Raw genomic sequence first — 20,321 nt, 5'->3', positions numbered from 1 at the left:
AAATTTCCTTTGTACAGAAAATACAAAAGACAGAATAAAGCTAAATGACATATAGAAACAGAAAATCTAAACACATGGCAATTTTCCTAGGCTTCTCATGAAGTCAACATTCTAAAAAAATTTTTTAAAAATTAAGGAGAAAGTTTTTAGACCAGTGACTCTCTGTAGCACATACCAAAATCCCCTGCAGAACTAGTAAAGATACAGAGGCTCAGTGGGAGTCACTGTTACTAGGAGTCACAGATGATTCTGGTACTCCAGAAAATTTGAGTTACTATCCTAGACTAAAAAAGACTAAAGAGAGCTTAAAACCAAATATAATACATAATCTGGAATGCATGCTATTCAGAAGATGAACTCCCAAAAAAGGCATTTTAGAGGCCAATGAAGATAGGTAATATGGAATTATGGATAATTTCCTTAAGGGTAATTATGGTACTATGGCTATATATGAGATTGTCTTTATGTTTGGGAGATACATACTGATGTAATAAGTAAGTATGATGTCTAAAACATATTCTCAATGGCACAACATAAAATATACAGAAAAATAAATGTCAAATTGTTAACAACTCTGAATCTAGAAGGGGTATATAGGTGTTTATTCTTTCATCTTTTTCATATGTGTAGCAATTTTCATGATAAAGAGTTGGTTAACATTAATGGATAGCTTTTATTTTGCTATTCTTTCACTAATATTTATCTTAACTTCTGGACAGAGAATATAAATTATACATTTTCTGCCTGTTGCCTTTTATAGACAAATCACTTCAAAAACTCTCCCTGATTCTTCAACAGCTGTTTTCTCAATATCTCCTCACGCACGAAATCCATAGGGTTTCTTTCCAAAATTAACTTTCTGATGTAACTTAAGGGATGAGCTCTTTAAATTTTTTTTCCAACGTTTATTTATTTTTGGGACAGAGAGAGACAGAGCATGAACGGGGGAGGGGCAGAGAGAGAGGGAGACACAGATTCTGAAACAGGCTCCAGGCTCTGAGCCATCAGCCCAGAGCCCGACGCGGGGCTCGAACTCACAGACCGCGAGATCGTGACCTGGCTGAAGTCGGACGCTTAACCGACTGTGCCACCCAGGCGCCCCAAGGGATGAGCCCTTAATGAAAATCCTCACGTGTTATTTACCTCCCATGAAATTTTATACAGAAGTTATTTAAAACTTAATAGTGAATGGATGAGGTTTTTCTAAATGATTCACAATACACTTTTCCTGTCCTCAGTAACAGTAATGCTAATGGAACAATGTAAAAGCTATCCTTTATGAGCACAAGCATGTGCCAAATACTTTTTCAAGGATTTTCTGTGTACTGTAACACATTTATTCCTATAATTGCACTAGTACTCACTACCATTGCCATTATAAATGATGCAAAAAGAGGCTAGACACCTAGTCTAATGTCACATAGGTAGTGAAATGGAAATAAAGCACATGCCTCAGGTAGATGTAGCTTATATTTGTTCCAAGGATAGTTTTTCTCCAGTTGGAGTTTGAAGGCTTTTCTAAATGCATGAAATTAACATACGTAGTAAAATATCTTTCATGATTAGTAAACAATGAACACGACGGCCACCCTGTATTTCTTACATTTAAAGACTCCCTCATCAGAATGTCTTCTCTACTCTAAAGTGTTTGCTGTGACTGTCAATCCTTCCACATTACTTATACTCAAGGAGTTCCTCACCAGTAGGAATACTGTGCTGTTGAGCAAATCTCAGTCCATGATGGAAGGTCTTCCCACATTCTTTTATATCCATAGGGTTTCTTGCCACTGTGAACTCTCTGATGATGAGTAAGCTGTTCATAACCAGGGAAGGTTTTTTTCCCGCATTCCTTATATTCATAGGACTTCTGACGATTATGAATTTTCTGATGTCGGGTCAGCTGACCAGTCACAGTAAAGGCTTTCCCACATTCTTTACACTCATAGGGTTTCAGACCTGTATGAATTCTCTGATGGGCAATAAACACTGACCTAAGTCTAAAGGCCTTCCCACATTCCTTACATTCATAAGGTTTTTCACCAGTATGAATCCTCTCATGTTGAATAAGGTTTGAGCTACAACTAAAGCTCTTTCCACATTCTTTACATTCATAGGGTTTCATACCTGTATGAATTCTCTGATGGGCAGTAAAGACTGAACTAAGTCTAAAAGTTTTCCCACATTCCTTACATTCATAAGGTTTCTCACCAGTATGAATTCTCTGATGTACAGTAAGTTCATAATTATTGCTAAAGGCCTTTTCACATTCCTTACATTCATAGGGCTTCTCACCAGTATGAATTTTAACATGTTGAATAAGGTTTGAGCTACGACTGAAGGCCTTCCCACATTCCTTACACTGATACGGTTTCTCACCAGTATGAATTCTCTGATGTACTCTAAGTTCACTACTGCAAATAAAGCATTTCCCACATTCCTTACATTCATAGGGGTTCTCACCAGTATGAATTCTGGAATGTCCAAGAAACTGATAATGATGTCGAAAGGCCTTCCCACATTCCTTACATTCAAAGGGTTTCTCACCAGTGTGAATTCTCTGATGTACTCTAAGGTCTGTACCACGACTAAAGCTCTTTGCACATTCCTTACATTCATAGGGTTTCACACCTGTATGAATTCGCTGATGTTCAATAACTTGGTACTGATGTCTAAAGGCTGCCCCACATTCCTTACATTCAAATGGTTTTTCACCAGCGTGCGTTTTCTGATGTCGAGAAAGTTGTAGGTGAAGTCTAAAAGCCTTTCCACACTCCTTGCATCCGTAGGGTTTCTCGCCAGTATGAATACTCTGATGTTGAACAAGATTTGAACCACGATTGAAGGCCTTGCCACATTCCTTACATTTAAATGGTTTCTCACCAGTATGAATGTTCCGATGTCGAGTAAGCTGTGTCAGAAGAGTAAAGGCCTTCCCACATTCTTTACATTCAAAGGGTTTCTCCCCAGTATGCATTCTATGATGTTCAATAAGTCGGTAATGATACCTAAAGGCCTTCCCACACTCCTTACACTCAAAGGGTTTCTCACTAGAATGAATTTTCTGATGCTGAATAAGGTTTGAACCACGATTAAAGCCCTTCCCACACTCTTTACATTCATAGGGTTTCACGCCAGCATGAATACTCTGATGTTGAACAAGGTTTGAGACACGATTAAAGGACTTCCCACATTCTTTACATTCAAATGGTTTCTCACCTGTATGAATGTTCTCATGGCGATGAAGCTGGGTGAGAAGACTAAAGGCTTTCCCACATTTTCCACATTCAAAGGGCTTCTCACCGGTATGAAATTTCTCATGTCGAGTAAGTTGTATATGGAGTCTAAAGGCCTTCCCACATTCCTTACATTCAAAAGGTTTCTTTCCAGTATGAACACTCCGATGTTGAATGAGGTTTGAACCACGACGAAACAATTTCCCACATTCCTTACATTCATAAGGTTTCACACCTGTGTGAATTCGCTGATGCTCAATAAGTTGGTACTGATATTGGAAGGCTGTCCCGCATTCTTTACATTCAAATGGTTTTTCACCAGTATGCGTTTTCTGATGTCGAGAAAGTTGTAGGTGAAGTCTAAAAGCCTTCCCACACTCCTTACATCCATAGGGTTTCTCAGAGTATGAATACTCTGATGTTGGACAAGATTCGAGCCACGACTGAAGGCCTTGCCACATTCCTTACATGTAAATGGTTTCTCACCAGTATGAAAGTTCTGATGTCTAGCAAGCTCTACTGGAAGACAAAAGGCCTTCCCACATTCTTTACATTCAAAGGGTTTCTCACCAGTATGAATTCGACAATGTTCAGTAAGTTGGTAATGATATTTAAAGGCCTTCCCACACTCCTTACACTCAAAGGGTTTCTCACTAGAATGAATTTTCTGGTGCTGAATAAGGTTTGAACCACGATTAAAGCCTTTCCCACACTCTTTACATTCATAGGGTTTTGCACCCGTATGAATACTCTGATGTTGAACAAGGTTTGAGCTACGATTAAAGGACTTACCACATTCCTTACACTCAAATGGTTTCTCACCTGTATGAATGTTCTCATGGCGATTGAGCTGGGTGGGAAGACTAAAAGCTTTCCCACATTGCTTACATTTAAAGGGTTTTTCACCACTATGAAATTTCTGATGGCGAGTAAGCTGGATAAGAAGTCTAAAGGCCTTCCCACATTCCTTACATTTGTAGGGTTTCTCTCCCGTATGAATACTCTGATGCTGAATAAGATTTGAACCACGACTAAAGTACTTCCCACACTCCTTACATTCATATGGCTTATCTGTATTGTGAATAAGAGAAATATGATGAGTATAAGTATGCATTTTTTCATAGCTTATTATCTTTTGACTGATATACCCCTCTTGATGTCTCTGTCGTCCCCTAAATCTATTTCTGCATTTTGAGTCATTTCTACAATTGGAGGCCTTGAGGCCAGGAGTTTTACTTATTTGCGTTATACTCTGTTTGGGCAAATTTGTTTCATAAATATCATTTTCTGGAGATAACTTCTTAGCTCCATAATTTGACCCCAAATCTGAAAGAAAAGGAGAAAGCAAACACATTTTATTTGCCTGTATATACACATGTACAAAATCCATTAAAGAATACATAACTCTAGGGGCATCTGGGTGGCTCAGTCCGGTAAGCATCCGACTTTGCCTCAGGTCATGATCTCCCGGTTCGTGGGTTCAAGCCCTGCGTCAGGCTCTGCTGACAGCTCAGAGCCTGGAGCCTGCTTTGGATTCTGTGTCTCCCTCTCTCTTTGCCCCTCCCCAACCTGCGCTCTGTCTCTCTCTCAAAAAATGAATGACATTTAAAAATTTTTTTAAAAAAGAATACATAACTCTAACAATATGTAGAGCAAGAAAAATAAAAAAGATATATATTGAAAGTACATATAGTATACTTTCAGAGAATTTGAAAAATGATAAGAAAAGCTCCAAAAATGAAGAAAGTTTATGTAAATAAGATGGTGATACTCATAATAGAGAAGAGATTAACTGTGAAATTTAGGTATTAAGTCAAAATCCTTTGGTAGGTTTGTTACAAAAACTGATATTCAAGCAACTCAGATGCACAGAATTGGAATTTTTAGGAATAAGTCCTACAATGCTGTATTTTTAACATCTCTATCAGATAATTCTGATGCAAATCAAAGTTTAAGGGTCTGTACTTAAACTGTTTTTTTTTAATGTTATTTATTTTTGGGGGGATAGGGGAAGAGAGAGAGGGAGACACAGAATCCCAAGCAGGCTCCAGGCTCTGAGCTGTCAGCACAGAGCCTGACACAGGGGTCAAACCCACGAACCACAAATCATGACCTGAGCCAAGGTCGGACACTTAACTGACTGAGCCACCCAGGCGCCCCTTCTTTTGAGTCTTAAAAAATGAAAATGGTGTCTCCTACAAGCACCTCAGGCCACAGGACTCTCGTATGATGAAAACAGTCTAAGTGAAGCATGAAGTTATTGAAAAAAGGTTCTATCATGTTCTAAGCGCTGAAAGAAGGCAGTGTGGTAGAGACAGGATCCAAAGGATGGCAGTGGCTTCATAGGTGGTCTCATTATCTGTGGCAAGGGTTTTGGATTTTATTGTAAGAGTAAAGGCAAACCATTCAAAACATTTAAGTACAGGGGCGCCTGGGTGGCTCAGCTGATTGAGCGTCCAACTTCAGCTTAGGTCATGATCTCATGGCTGGTGAGTTCAAGCCCCACATTGGACTATCTATTGTCAGCACAGAAGCTGCTTCTAATCCTCTGTCCCTCCCTCTCTCTGCCCCTCTCGAACTTACATGCTCTATCTCTCAAAAATAAATATTTTTAAAAAAAGAAAAGAAAAGAAAGAAAACCAGTGGGGCTTAACTTCACAAGTTTTTACAATCAGTGGGTAAACTGACTGTACTTAACTCTAGGTACTTTAAAAATCAGCAGGCTTAGTTCTGGGAAAGCCAGAGGTTGACGGGAAATTTGAGTCCCCATCCTTAAAGAGCCAGCATTAACAAACAACCTGCTAAGATACAACACAGAAGCGGCAGTTTGAAAAGTGCCTGCGGTATACATGAAAAACATTTATTTACCAATCTCAGAATGTGTGCTGGAGGTGCAGGGATCTTTAAGAAACTTCTCCAACAACAAAAGAGCTGGCAGGAACCATTCCCTGTGCCACCAACACTTGCCTAGATAGTTGGGAGCTTCAGGGAACCAGTGCAAACACACAACACCGACCTTGCTAGCACTGCATGCCCCACCTCCACATTCTCCTGTGGATCTGCCCCATCAAACCCACCCCACTCCAAAGTGACTCCTGCTCTGGGGAGGGGGAAAGATAACCACACACCCCCCCCCACCCCCCCCACCCCCCCCACACACACGGGTATGCCTGCGGTTCTGGCAACTGAACCTCATAGCTAGCAATAGTGTGACCGCAGCCCTGGCAGATGGACTGGGGGCAGGCATCTGGTCTGACTGCCGGCCCTGCCCCCCAGGGAAAGCCTCTCAGGGGACAAGGCATAGAGGGTGCCTTGCAGGTTGGTTCAACTACAGCCCCAGCAGACAGGCTGAGAGCAGGCATCTAGTCTAACTGCTGACACCACCACACTATAAGCCGCTGGAGGCCCCAGACTACCCCTTAACAACACCGAGATCAAATCTTGTCCAAAACAGGCAAAGTGGGGCACTGAGGCCAATGGACTGACAGAGGAGGCTCTGCCACAACAGTGAGGCAGAGGCTGAAAAGCATATGGACCTAGTGAACAGGGGGCCCTGCACTGCAGGGCACCATGGGACTTCTCTTCTTCCTAAGGCCACTACTTTTAAGATCAGGAGCTGTAACTGACTCTCCTAATATACAGAAGCAAATACACAGAGTTATATAAAATGAGAAGACAGAGGAATATGTCCCAAATGAAAGAACAGGACAAAATCACAGCAAAAAAGCTAAATGAAATGGAGATAAGCAATGTGCCTGATAAAGAATTCAAAGCAATGGTCATAAAAATATTCACCTGACTTGAGAAAAAAGTGCATGATCTCAGTGAGGCTTTCAAAAACAAACAGTAAATACAAAAAAGAACCACTCAGAGATGAAGAACTCAATGACGGAGATTAAAAAAAACAAAACAGGGGCGCCTGGGTGGCGCAGTCGGTTAAGCGTCCGACTTCAGCCGGGTCACGATCTCGCGGTCCGTGAGTTCGAGCCCCGCGTCAGGCTCTGGGCTGATGGCTCAGAGCCTGGAGCCTGTTTCCGATTCTGTGTCTCCCTCTCTCTCTGCCCCTCCCCCGTTCATGCTCTGTCTCTCTCTGTCCCAAAAATAAATAAACGTTGAAAAAAAATTTTAAAAAACAAAACAAAACAAAACAAAACAACACTGAGGGACTCAAGAGCATATTAGAAGAAGCTGAAGAACAGATCAGCGACCTGGAAGACAGTGTAGTGAAAAGCAATCAAGCTGAACAGCAAAAAATAAAAAGAATAAAAAATGAGAATAGATACAGAAAACTCAGCAACATCATCAAGAATAATAACATTCACATTATAGGGATTCCAGAAGGAGAAGAGAGAGAAAAGGGGGCAGAACATTTATTTGAAGAAATAATAGCTGAAAATGTTCCTAATCTGAGGAAGGAAACAGACATCCAGATCCAGAAGGCATAGAGAACTCCCAATAAAATTAACACCAGGAAGTCCACATCAAGACACACAGTAATCAAAATAGTAAAAAAGTAGTAACAGAGGGAGAATTTTGAAAGCAGCAAGAGAAAAATAAATGTTATATAGAAGAGACACCCTTTAAGGCTATTCTGTTGATTTTTAGCAGAAACTTTACAGGCCAGAAGGGAGGGCTATGATATATTCAAAGTACTGAAAGGAAAAAAACCTGCAACCAAGAATACTCTACCCAGCAAAGCTATCATTCAGAATAGGAGAGATAGAGTCTCCCATACAAAAGTTAAAGGAGCTCATTACCATTTAAACCAGCCTTACAAGAAACATTAAAGGGCATTCTTTGAATGGAAAGAATAGACCATAATTAGGAATAAGAAAGTTACTGGGGCATCTGGGTGGTTTAATTGGTTGAGCATCCGATTTCAATTTCAGGTCATGATCTCATGGTTCATGAGTTTAAGCCCCACATCAGGCTCTGTGCTGATAGCTCAGAGCCTGGAGCCTGCTTCAGATTCTGTGTCTCCCTCTCTATCTGCCCTCCCCTGCTCAAACTCTCTCTCTCAAAAATTAATAAACATTAAAAAAATTTTTTTAGGGGCGCCTGGGTGGCGCAGTCGGTTAAGCGTCCGACTTCAGCTAGGTCACGATCTCGCGGTCTGTGAGTTCGAGCCCCGCGTCAGGCTCTGGGCTGATGGCTCAGAGCCTGGAGCCTGTTTCCGATTCTGTGTCTCCCTCTCTCTCTGCCCCTCCCCCGTTCATGCTCTGTGTCTCTCTGTCCCAAAAATAAATAAACGTTGAAAAAAAAAATTAAAAAAAAAAAATTTTTTTTAATGGAATAAGAAAGTTAAGAAAGGAAAAAAATTCACAGGTAAATGCAAACATATAATAAAAGTAGTAGATTAATCACTTATAAAACCAATATGAAGGTTAAAGCACAAAAGCAGAAAAATCAATTATATCTATAAAAATCAGCCAAGGGATTCACAAAATAAAAAGATGTAAAGTATGACATCATATACATAAAACAGAATGGGGGGAATAAAACTTTAGTTCTTTTAGAATGGACTCAAACTTTAGCAACCATCAACTTAATATAGACTGCTATACACATAAGATGTTATCTAAAAAAGTTTTTTTTAATATTTATTCATTTTTGAGAGACAGAGAGACAGAGCATGAGCAGGGGAGGGACAGAGAGGGAGGGAAATACAGAATCCGAAGCAGGCTCCAGGCTCTGAACTGTCGGCACAGAGCCCGACATGGGGCTCAAACCCACAAACTGTGAGATCATGACCTGAGCCAAAGTTGGCTGTTTAATCAACTGAGCCACCCAGGCAACCCAAGATGTTGTATATGACCCTGATGGTAACCACAAAACAAAAACCTATAATAGATAGAAGATAAAGAGAAAAAAATCCAAATATAACATTAAAGAAAGCCATCAAACCACAAAGGAAGACAGCAAGAGAAGAAAGGAAGAGAGAACTATAAACACAACCATAAAACAAGTAACAAACTGGCAATAACTACATACCTATCAATAATTACTTCAAGTGTGAATGGACTAAATGCTCCAATCAAAAGACCTACAATAACTGAATGGATAAAAAAGCAAGACCCATCTACATGCTGCCTAGAAGAAACTCATATCAGACATAAAGACACATAAAGATTGAAAGTGAATGCATAGAAAATCATCTACCATGCAAATAGAAGCAAAAAGAAAGCTGTGGTAGCAATACTTATATTGGACAAAATAGACTTTAACGTAAAGACTGTAACAAGAGACAAAGAATGACACCACATAATGATAAAGAGGACAATCCAACAATAGTATATAGTAATTGTAAATATTTATCCACCCAACATGGAAACACCTAAATACATAAAGCCACTGTTTACAGACATAAAGGAAGAAACTGACAATAATGCAGTAATAGTAGGTGGGGCGCCTGGGTGGCTAAGTTGGTTGAGCATCCAACTCTTGATTTTGGCTCAGGTCATGATACCAGGATTGTGGGATTGAGCCCCACAGCAGGCTCTGCACTGAGTGTGGAGCCTACTTAAAATTCTCTCTCTCTCCCTCTGTCCCTCTCCCCCACTCATGCTCTCTCTCTCTAAAAAATAAAAAAAAAAATTAGGGATTTTAACACCTCACTCATATCAATGGATAGATCATCCAGGCAGAAATTCAACAAGGAAACAGTGGCTTTGAATGACACATACATTCAGAACATTCCATCCCAGAACAGCAGAACACACATTCTTTTCAAGTGCCCATGCAACATTCTCCAGAACAGATCACATGTTAGGCCACAAAACTTAAAACTACAAAGTAAGGGGCACATGGGTGGCTCAGTCAGTTATGCATCTGACTTCAGCTCAGGTTATGATCTCATGGTTCTTGAGTTCCAGTCCCACGTGGGGCTCTGTGCTGACTCAAGACTGCTTTATTTTATAACCCGATATATGGTCAGTATAACCCAATATATGGACAGCTGGGAGCCGGAAGCCTGCTTCGGATTCTGTGTCTGCCTCTCTCTCTGCCCCTCAATTACTCACACTCTCTCTCTCTCTCAAAAAGAAACATTAAAAACAGAACAAAACAAAACAACTATGAAGTGAGTGCCACTGACCACATTTCAAAGAAAATAGCTCCAACATGGGGCGCCTGGGTGGCTCAGTCGGTTGAGCATCTGACTTCAGCTCAGGTCATGATCTCACGGTTCATGGGTTTGAGCCCCATGTTGGGCTCTCTGTTGACAGTTCTGAGCCTAGAGCCTGCTTCAGATTGTGTCTCCCTCTCTCTCTCTGCCCCTCCCCTGCTCACACACACACACACACTCTCTCTCTCTCTCAAAAATAAACATTTAAAAAAACACACACAAAACAAACTTGAGACTACAAATACACATTCCTTTGTCAATCACACAGAACATTTATAAAAACTGACCATATATTGGGTTATAAAATAAAGCAGTCTCGACATATTTTAAATGAGTGAAATCATTTACTACAGTTTCTGGCCACTAAAATCCTGCTGAAGCTCAACTCAGAGATTATTCATTCCTTTAGAAATGGAAAGCCATATTTGGTTGACCAAAACCACAGCAATCTCTAAAGAGACTGGATGTGATGTGATTCTTCACATGATGCTATTGGAATCCACTGTGAAGCCTTCGGAAGCAAATCATGAGAAAAATCTTTAAAGCACATGAATTCAGAATGCCATGCTTTAAGTAAACTAGCCTGTACTTAGACTCCAAAGAAGAGTGAGAGAGAAAAACCAAAGTAAAAAAAATTAAAATAAATTTTAAGGCACAAAACCTCTTTAGATAAAAAGGGACTGAAGAAACCTAACCATAAAAAAAAATAATAATAAAAATAGCAGGGTTTATATTGACTATTTATATTGACTATTTTCCATTAAAAAAAGCAGGGCTTTTTTGAGGGGAAAAAAAGGGGGGGGGGTGGGGGAAATGTACAAGACAAGCCTAGAAACAGGCTGTCTTATTAGACAGGTAGGAGTCTCTCAAAGGCCACCAGGGTCATGTTAAAAGGGCTCCAGAGCCAACTCGAAGAGGTTCGCACTGGCCAATTGATGGGACAATTTGAGTCAGCAAACATAGTAACAACAGAGGGAAGTACATCAAATATTATAATCCCATGTATTCCTAATCATCATAAAAAAGGAGTCACCTTTGAAAGGACGCTAGGAAACCAACTCATTATTTAGAAAGTTAGTGAACAAAGGAAAAGAATACCTTTAATTTTTTTTAAATGTGAGATTGCTATTATATATATTTTTAATTTTGTTAAACACTTATTTATTTTTGAGAGAGAGACAGAGGGAGAGGGGGATGGGGCAGAGAGAGAGTGAGACACCGAATCTGAAGCAGGCTTTAGGCTCTGAGTTGTCAGCACAGAGCTCAACATAGGGCTCGAACCCACGAACTATGAGATCATGACCTGAGCTGAAGTCGGCTGGTCAATCGACTGAGCCACCCAGGCGCCCCACTATCTTCAATTTTCTATTTGATCTGTATAACTGAGTAACCAAGTAGTAAATAAGGTGATATTTCTTTTTACAGACGCATTCTAGCTAATAAAGAATAAATGACAGAATTATAATATCACCAATTTACAACCTCTAGTGAATTAAGGGACATAGTAACTGACTATCAATGACTGCTAACATCATTAAAACAAGAAACCCAGATACCACATGCCGATGGACTGAAGAATATTACCATCATCTAGGAAAACAGTCTTGCCAAAAAAAAAAAAATTCCCTCAAAAGTTTGATTAAGCTTCTAGACTCAACTATCATTTTACAGGAAATAGGAGACAGTGGAACATGTTCCTCCATATCACCAAGATGCAATCAGCAAAATCCAGATGGTGTGAAACTACAGGACAAATGACCTGACTTAATCAAGAAAAAACTGTTAACAACAAAATCAAGAACCTTTAATTTGAAAGAGACTTAAGACTTTTTAAAACAAAAGGCCAAACAAAATCAGACTGGAGATGCTCACTCAGACAATAAACCTCTAGAGAAACACTCTCCTTCAGGGAAGGAAAGGTTTGTGAGTGCGAACACACAACAGACTTCCGGGACAGCTGGCAAAATCCTAACTCACAGCCTGGTGTTTCATATGTGTATATCTTAAAACAACTAATCATGCAATTCTTTGTTTTATGTGGTCTTCTGTATTCTTGTCATGCTTTGTTTAAAGAGTAAGAAATGAGGAAAACTTTCAATACAGATCAGAAGATGACCGTAAGTAACTCTTGGGAAAACATTCTATACTCCTCACAATAACAATCAGGACCTCGTATGATCTGGTCCCGGCCTAACTCCCAGACCGCCCTTCCTACCATCCTTCCCATATTCTGTTCTAACCTTCTTACAGCTCCCAGTCACACAGAAATCACTTCTGTCTCAGGGCCTCTGTGTCTCCCGCTTAGTCTGAGCAGACAGAATGCTCTGTCCCATATTTGTGGCCCGAACCCTTCCTTCACAGTTCTGTGCAAGCGTGCCTACTTCAGGACATGCGCTCTAAGCACCCAAGCCCTGTTATTCTTTCTTTTTTTTTTTAAGTTTATTTATTTATTTTTAATTAGTTTTAATGTTTTTTATTTATTTTTGAGAGAGTGCCAGCTGGGGAAGGGCAGAGAGAGGGAATAGAGGATCTGAAATGGGCTCTGAGCTGACAGAAGCGAGTCCGACGTGGGGCTCAAACTCAGGAACCTCAAGATCGTGACCTGAGCTGAAGTCGGATGCTCAACTGACTGAGCCACCCAGGTACCCCGATTTATTTATCTTTGAGAGACAGAGAGAGCAAGCAGGGTAGGGGCAGAGAGAGAGAGAGGGAGAGGGAGCAGCCCAAGCAGGCTCCCACTGTCAGTTTAGAGCCCGATGCTGGGCCTGAACTCACAAACCATGAGATCATGACCTATGCTGAAATCAAGAGTCAGACACTTAACCAACTGAGCCACCCAGCGCCCCCCCCTCCACCGAGCCCTGTCATTCCTACCCCATTACTCCTATATACTTGTCTGCACAGCATGATTCCTGACATTACAGATTTGCTCATGGGCTTGTTTAACCCACGTCTTGCCAACTGCAGGTAAAGTCCACAAGAGCAGGGACTCTTATCAGTCATGTTCATTTCACTGTACACACAATGCTGAGCAGTGCTCTGCTGGGAGTGGACACTCGATAAATCTTTGCTGAATATATGACTGCATTTTTTAGACACTGAAAACACATGTAGAAATTTAAATGCAAAAGTAGAGCTGGAAAACAGCTGGATGCAAAATACATGTTAAAAGGTCACACTGGGAAAGAAACCAGGCGCTCACTCCGCTGAAAGGGGAGGAAATAAGAGAACAAAAATGAGAGGTGACTGGCAACAGATGAAGTTCCTTGGAGAGCCCACGCTGTGAGCTTTACTTCCTTCCCGGGTCTCAGGCATCTTTATCTAACAGGTCTTGGGTCTCTGAAGGAATTTTCCAAACCACATCTCAGGGGTGTGAGTCATCTCTGACCCTCTCCTGACCCTCTCTGCCGGCTTCTCCCCTACTCACCTGGGTACCATCCACTTGTTTCTTTCCTCACAACCACCCAAGGCTCTTTCTCTTGCTCCAGTAAGGTAATCACATCTGGCTTAGAAATGGACCTTCCTGCTTAAAAAAAAAAAAAAAAAAAAAATGATGCATGGTATAGAAAAAGAATTTTTTAAATATACAAAACCCCACAAAACAGAACTTTGGTTAAGACCTGGTTAAATTTGTAATAATTTAAAAGTCAAAATGATATTAAGAAAAGACTTCAGAGAAGGGTTGAGAAGATTGTATGAGAGCAGCTAGGTTAGACAAAGGACTTACGTCATTTATTTATTTATTTATTTATTTATTTATTTATTTATTTAGGACTTACATCACTTAAACTCACATAGGGTCTGTCCTTTGAGAGGAAGTACAATTCAGTAGCTGAGAACATGAACCTTCAAGCCAGACTGCCTGGTGAAAACCCTGTCCTGATACCCAGTAGCAACAGGACCCCAGGCAAGCCCTGTGTCCATCAGTTTTCCCATCTCTAAAATGGGGATGATAATAATACCTACTTTATAGGGTTGGTATTAAAATTATTTAGTATATGTAAAACACTTCCAACATTGCCTAGCATATAGTACTACAAAGTTAATAGTATTTTTATTGTTGTTCTTTCTTTTGCCTCCTTAACATTCTAGTTCGTTCTTAGTATGTTCATTTTGTGAAAATACAAACTTTACAGCCTGAAACTACAAAGCGAGTAAAGGAATGTCTGTTAAAGGAAATGGAATGTGTCCGCTTTGGTTTTAAATGAATTTGGTTGATCCAATCAATACCACATAAATCATAGAGGCTCTTTTGATAGAAAAACTCAAAACACTGTTCTTCTTTCAAGTGGGTCAGAAAAAAACAACAACCCAGAACATCTACAGTAATTCTGAGATCAAACACAATATGAAACCTGTCTTAGAGACTGAACATACAGTACATTCCCAAGATTCCTAATTCTGTCCCTTGGTCATTAAGAAAGGGGCAGTGACAGAGAGGGCAGGCATAAGGGAGAAAGTTCAGAGGGGTGGGCAAGACGCAGGCATTTCATGCACATGCCCATTTTCAACCCAACAAATCCCAAACTATTTCCTTTGGGAACAAGAAGGAACTTGGCTTTTTTTTTTTTAATGTTTATTTATTTATTTTTTGAGAGAGAGTGTGCAAGGTGGACAGGGGCAGAAAGAGAGGGAGACAGAGAATCTGAAGCGCGAAGCCTGATGTGGGGCTCAAACTCAAGAACCGTGAGATCATGTCCTGAGCAGAAGTTGGACACTTAACCACCTGAGCCACCAGGCAGCCCTGAACACATCTATTTTTTTTTTAATATTTTTTAAGGTTTATTCATTTTTCAGAGACAGAGAGAGACAGAGCAGGAGGGAGGAGGGGCAGAGACAGAGAGGGAGACACAGAATCCGAAGCAGGCTCCAGGCTCTGAACTGCCAGCACAGAGCCTGACGCAGGGCTCAAACTCACAGACCGTGAGATCATGACTTGAGCCGGAGTCGGCCACTTAACCGACTGAGCCACCCAGGCACCCCAGAACACATCTATTTCTTAAAACACAGTCCTGAAATTCATGGTGAAGAAAGCTGATATTCCAGAGAACAGACACTAACAATTTATTAATAATTACAATTGCTCAATACTAATTTTATTGCAAAACGAATTAATCTCTCAAATTAATTAACATCGGGGGAAATAGTCTTACCCAGTGAGAGCAGGTGGCTATAGTTCTCCAACATCACGTCCCTGTACAAAGCCCTCTGACCAGGGTCCAGACACACCCACTCTTCCTGGGAGAAGCTGATGGCCACGTCCCTGAATGACACAGAGCCCTGAAACTACACACACACATGCATCATGGTGAAACCGAAGGAAACTATTTCAAGGGGAACAGAGAGGGGGGAGAAGAACCACACTGCAGGAAAGGAGTGACTGGGAACTGTGCAGGGTGCCTGCAAGTTCTTGTGGCCTCCCGCTGCTACAGAGCAAACTTCTTGTGTGCCGTGGGATAACCTACTTACCCCGGCACGTCTGCAATGGATAAAGTAAATGTAAAGTCATATTTCAAGGAAAGGAGATACCAACTTACATAGCCCATGTCTTTAGAATGACAAAATTGGTCCATTTTCCTCACGCTTCCACTCCTAGAGAGAATAAGAGAAGGGCTTAAGCCAAGCTGTGCCTTGGTGCTAAGTGACTTAAATTAATACAACAATCTTTTTGGGGAGCCTGAGTGGCTCAGTCAGTTAAGCGTCTTACTTTTGGGTTCGGCTCAGGTCATGATCTCACGGTTCGTGACTCTGAGCCCCATATTGGGCTCTGTGCTGACAATGGGGAGCCTGCTTGGGATTCTCTCTCTGCCCCTCCCTGCCTCTCTCTCTCTCTCTCTCTCTCTCCAAATAAATAAACTTAATAAAAAAATAGGGGCGCCTGGGTGGCTCAGTCGGCTGAGTGTCCGACTTTGGCTCAGGTCATAATCTCGCGGTTTGTGGGTTGGAGCCCCGCGTCGGGCTCTGTGCTGACAGCTCAGAGCCTGGAGCCTGCTTCGGATTCTGTGTCTCCCTCTGTCTCTGCCCCTCCCCAACTCACTCTCTCTCTGTCACTCTCTCAAAAATAAACATTAAAAAAATAAAAACAATACAATTTGTTCTTCCATTTCTATGTTCCAATTACTTCCTAAAATCCCTCTTCTGTCCCTCTCTGCTTCACACACTCTCCTTTTCCCTCTCTCCCGTCCGCCATACAAATTGGCATCAAATGTGAGGAGTCTGGACAAAATCAAGCTCTCCCCTCAAGCCACAAGGAACACATTGTCCTCCAAAATATCTCAACAAGAGGGATCCTCCGTTCTCTGGATATGTGACTAGGCCTAGGACGACTGGGCTACTCATCCCACTCTGTGCAGATTCTCCTCCCTTGGTCCCACCTTTCAGGACTAAGAAGGGGTCACATTATCCAAATCAGAACCTCTCTGTGAACTCAGGATTGGGAGAAGTGGGGCAAGGCATGAAAACTGGAAAGGATGTAGATGGAACTGCTCGGCAGTGTTCGGTTTTCTAAGTCCAACAAAGCCAACTGGTTAAATACAGCAGGGCATCCACGTAATGGAATACCAAGTAAAAAAAATCAGGTTACAGAATAGGATGCAGAATATGACTATGTCTGTAAAATATATGTGTGTGTAGGGGTGCCTGCGTGGTTCATTTGGTTGAGTGACCGACTCGATTTTGGCGCAGGGCATGATCTCACAGTTCGTGAGATCAAGCCCTGCGTCAGACTCCATGCTGAGAGCAAAGAGCTATTTTGGAATTCTCTCTCTCTCCCTCTGCCCCTCCCCCCACTCATGCTCGCTAGCTCACGCTCTCTCTCTCTCAAAATAAATAAACATTTAGGGGGGCGCCTGGGTGGCCCAGTCGGTTAAGCGTCCGACTTCAGCCAGGTCACGATCTCGCGGTCCGGGAGTTCGAGCCCCGCGTCGGGCTCTGGGCTGATGGCTCAGAGCCTGGAGCCGGTTTCCGATTCTGTGACTCCCTCTCTCTCTGACCCTCCCCCGTTCATGCTCTGTCTCTCTCTGTCCCAAAAATAAATAAACGTTGAAAAAAAAAAAATTTAAAAAAAAAAAATAATAAATAAATAAATAAATAAACATTTAGGGTGCCTGGGTGGCTCAGTCAGTTAAGCATCTGACTCTTGGTTTCGGCTCAGGTCATGATATCACGGCTTCGTGGGTTCGAGTCCTCCATCGGGCTCTGCACTGACAGCATGGCACCTGCTTGGGATTCTCTCTCTCCCTCTCTCTCTAACCCGCCCCTACTCGTCCTGTCTCTGTCTCTCTCAAAATAAATCAATAAACTTTAGGGGGAAAAAAAAGTATATCTAATTTCAAACATAGTATCCTGTCATTAGTAAAAAGAACTCACAAGTTTTACTTTCATATTCAGGATATTAATCTGAACTAAAACAATTAACCTCTGAGTGCCTCTGTCTCCTCATTAGTAAAACAGGAATAGAGTAAGGAGCACAGAGGGTCGTCAGGAAGAATACTAGGAAAATTCAATGAAAACGCACAATGACGCACGTGAACTGCTTGATATGTGCCAACATTATTATTGAGGATAAAGATTACATTTGTTAAAGAAACTCTACTGTTTGCCTTTTTCTCGTGTAAATCATATAATAAAATGTGGCGTAAGGCCTGCTCTTTCTTAGAATGCTACCCTGAAACATTCAGAGCCTAGCCTGGAGAATGTAATTCTTTTTTCTTTTTTAATTTTTTTTTAATGTTTATTTATTTTTGAGGCAGAGCACAAGCAGAGGAGGGGCAGAGAGAGAGGGAGACACAGAATCCGAAGCAGGCTCCAGGCTCTGAGCTGTCAGCACAGAGCCCAATGCAGGGCTCAAACTCACAGACTGCGAGATCATGACCCGAGCCGAAGTCGGACGCTTAACTGACTGAGCCACCCAGGTGCCCCCATATGTCACATATTCCTAATGTCCCTGTTGTATAGAAGGTGAGAGGAATGAGCTAAAATGACCACGCATAAACAAGAACTAAAACATATCAAGCACTTGCTGTATGCCTGGCACTGCTCCAAGGGGCTTTATACACATCAACTCACTTAAAACAGCTTTTTTTTTTTTTAACATTTATTCATTTTTAATGAGATAGAGAGAACAGAGCGTGAACAGGGGAGGGGCAGAAAGAGAGGGAGACAGAATCCAAAGCAGGCTCTGAGCTGTCAGCACAGAGCCCGACACGGGGCTCGAACTCACTGACCAGGAGATCATGACCTGAGCCAAAGTCAGAAACTCAACTGACTGAGCCACCCAGGCGCCCCACACATTAACTCATTTAACATTCATTACAAACCTGAGACAGCCAGGAAGCGAACCAATATTCCAACCCAGGCACTCTGGATCCACAGCCCTTAGTTTCAACCACACTACACTGCTTCCCAAGGTCCACACAAAAAGAAGCCCCAAACACAACTCAAGCTGCCAAACTTCCACGAGATGTGGCCAGCAATGCAAATTTCAACTGATGGAACTTGCTAGAAAAATCCTGGCTCTTACTGATACCACCTCCTGTTGCTATCACTTCTCCCATTTCTGAAAGCCTCACATACCGAATGAAATAAGCTAACGATCTCTGTTCTGCCCTTGCGTTGAAAAGCAGGCCCTTAAAGAGCAAAAGATATTAGGTGTGTGGTTCCACTTAAACACTAATCTCTTTCTTACCAAATCGGAGTCCCGAAAATAAAGCTTTAACATCAATCGCTGGAGGCTTATTTCCGTGTCATCTTAGAAAAACAGAGTGCCCAAGAAGATGTGAAAAATTTACCCAATGGCTAAGTGAGTATTAAGTGAAGAAGTGAGGGCAATGGGGGACCAAATGGCGGGGTATCAATTTGCACGTCTCCCCTACATTTCCTGAAAGTTTACTGGAACCTATATATTCTAAAACCAAAAAAAACAAACAAACAAACAAAAAAAAAACCCACCTTTTTTTTCTTAAGCAAAACAAATCTCGAACTCACCCTTGACTTTAGATGTACAGCAATAATACTCTCATCCTCCTGGGGGTCCTTCTTTGGGATAATGGTAATGACTCTGGGGAAGGAGAAGGAGATGGAAAGTATGAGACCCCAGGCTTTTCTTGGGAGCGCAGACTAAATCTGAGAGCACACTCCAGGGCCACACCTCCCTTACTTCGCACAAAAAGGGGCGGAAGTGAAGCTGGTTCCTGGGGACAGAACTCGGAGAATGCGGTGGGTCTCAGCAAGTAGCTGCCCTCGTGGGGGCCCCAGAGAGGCACTTCCAGCTCTAATATTCCCATCCCAGGTCCAGGTCTGGACTCTCCCGAGGAAACTTCCATTCTAGGCTCAGTATCTGACCTCCCTACAGGGGCCACTGCTCTGCTGCAGCCACGTGGCTGGGAGAGAAGACGAAGGAAGCAGCGGGCCAATGGTCCCACTGACACACACACCTCCACAGCAAAGCACTGCTCAGTGTCCACACGCCCCCTCTCCCCTCAGCGCAGCACAAGGCGCGCCCCCAAGCACAGACTCCCACATTCCTCGTCCGCCACTCGCGCTCGCACAATCCCCCTCCTCGCTGCACGCTCGCACACGGGCCGCCGAGGCTCCTTCGCGTGCCTGTCAGCGCCCTGTCCTGAGGTCCTCTCTCTGCCCACCCACACTGGCAGTCCCTCCGGCTGGGGTCCTGATGAGCACAGGCAGCCACTGGTTTCTTCCTCCACCTTAAGGCCTCACCCTACCAGGACAACGACCCCGGCATGCCGGAAGTAGCCGCTAACTCGGCGTAGGGGCCGCTGGGAAATGCAGTCCCAAAGAGGAAATGCCTCAGAAGCCTAGGGTTGGGCGGATGGATTGATCCCGGCAGGCAACCTGGGCCCGCCCCTAAGGGTGCCCAGTGATTTGTGGGAGTTCCAGTCTTCCTGAGTGCGCAGCCGCAGGCTGCTGCTGACTGAGGATTCGCGTGGAAGGGGTATTGCTGC

The 20,321-nt window shown here is 42.4% G+C and overlaps 1 protein-coding gene across 1 annotated transcript; it reads right to left on the bottom strand.

Annotated features, from left to right (window-relative positions):
- Nucleotides 1–1,451: 1,451 nt before the first annotated feature.
- LOC122494046 (zinc finger protein 780B-like) lies at nt 1,452–20,120 on the bottom strand. The gene is given in 8 exon segments (XM_043598910.1): nt 1,452–1,770; nt 1,772–3,636; nt 3,639–4,559; nt 13,784–13,879; nt 15,510–15,642; nt 15,894–15,948; nt 19,342–19,414; nt 19,998–20,120. Coding segments are annotated over 6 exon segments (3,147 nt in total). The 5' UTR covers nt 15,930–15,948; nt 19,342–19,414; nt 19,998–20,120; the 3' UTR covers nt 1,452–1,674.
- Between the last annotated feature and the right edge of the window lie 201 nt (nt 20,121–20,321).

Source organism: Prionailurus bengalensis, chromosome E2 (assembly GCF_016509475.1).
Source record: "Prionailurus bengalensis isolate Pbe53 chromosome E2, Fcat_Pben_1.1_paternal_pri, whole genome shotgun sequence".
Taxonomy (NCBI): domain Eukaryota; kingdom Metazoa; phylum Chordata; class Mammalia; order Carnivora; family Felidae; genus Prionailurus; species Prionailurus bengalensis.
The sequence above is the reverse complement of the archived record's forward strand: the minus strand, read 5'-3'. Positions and strand labels throughout refer to the sequence as shown.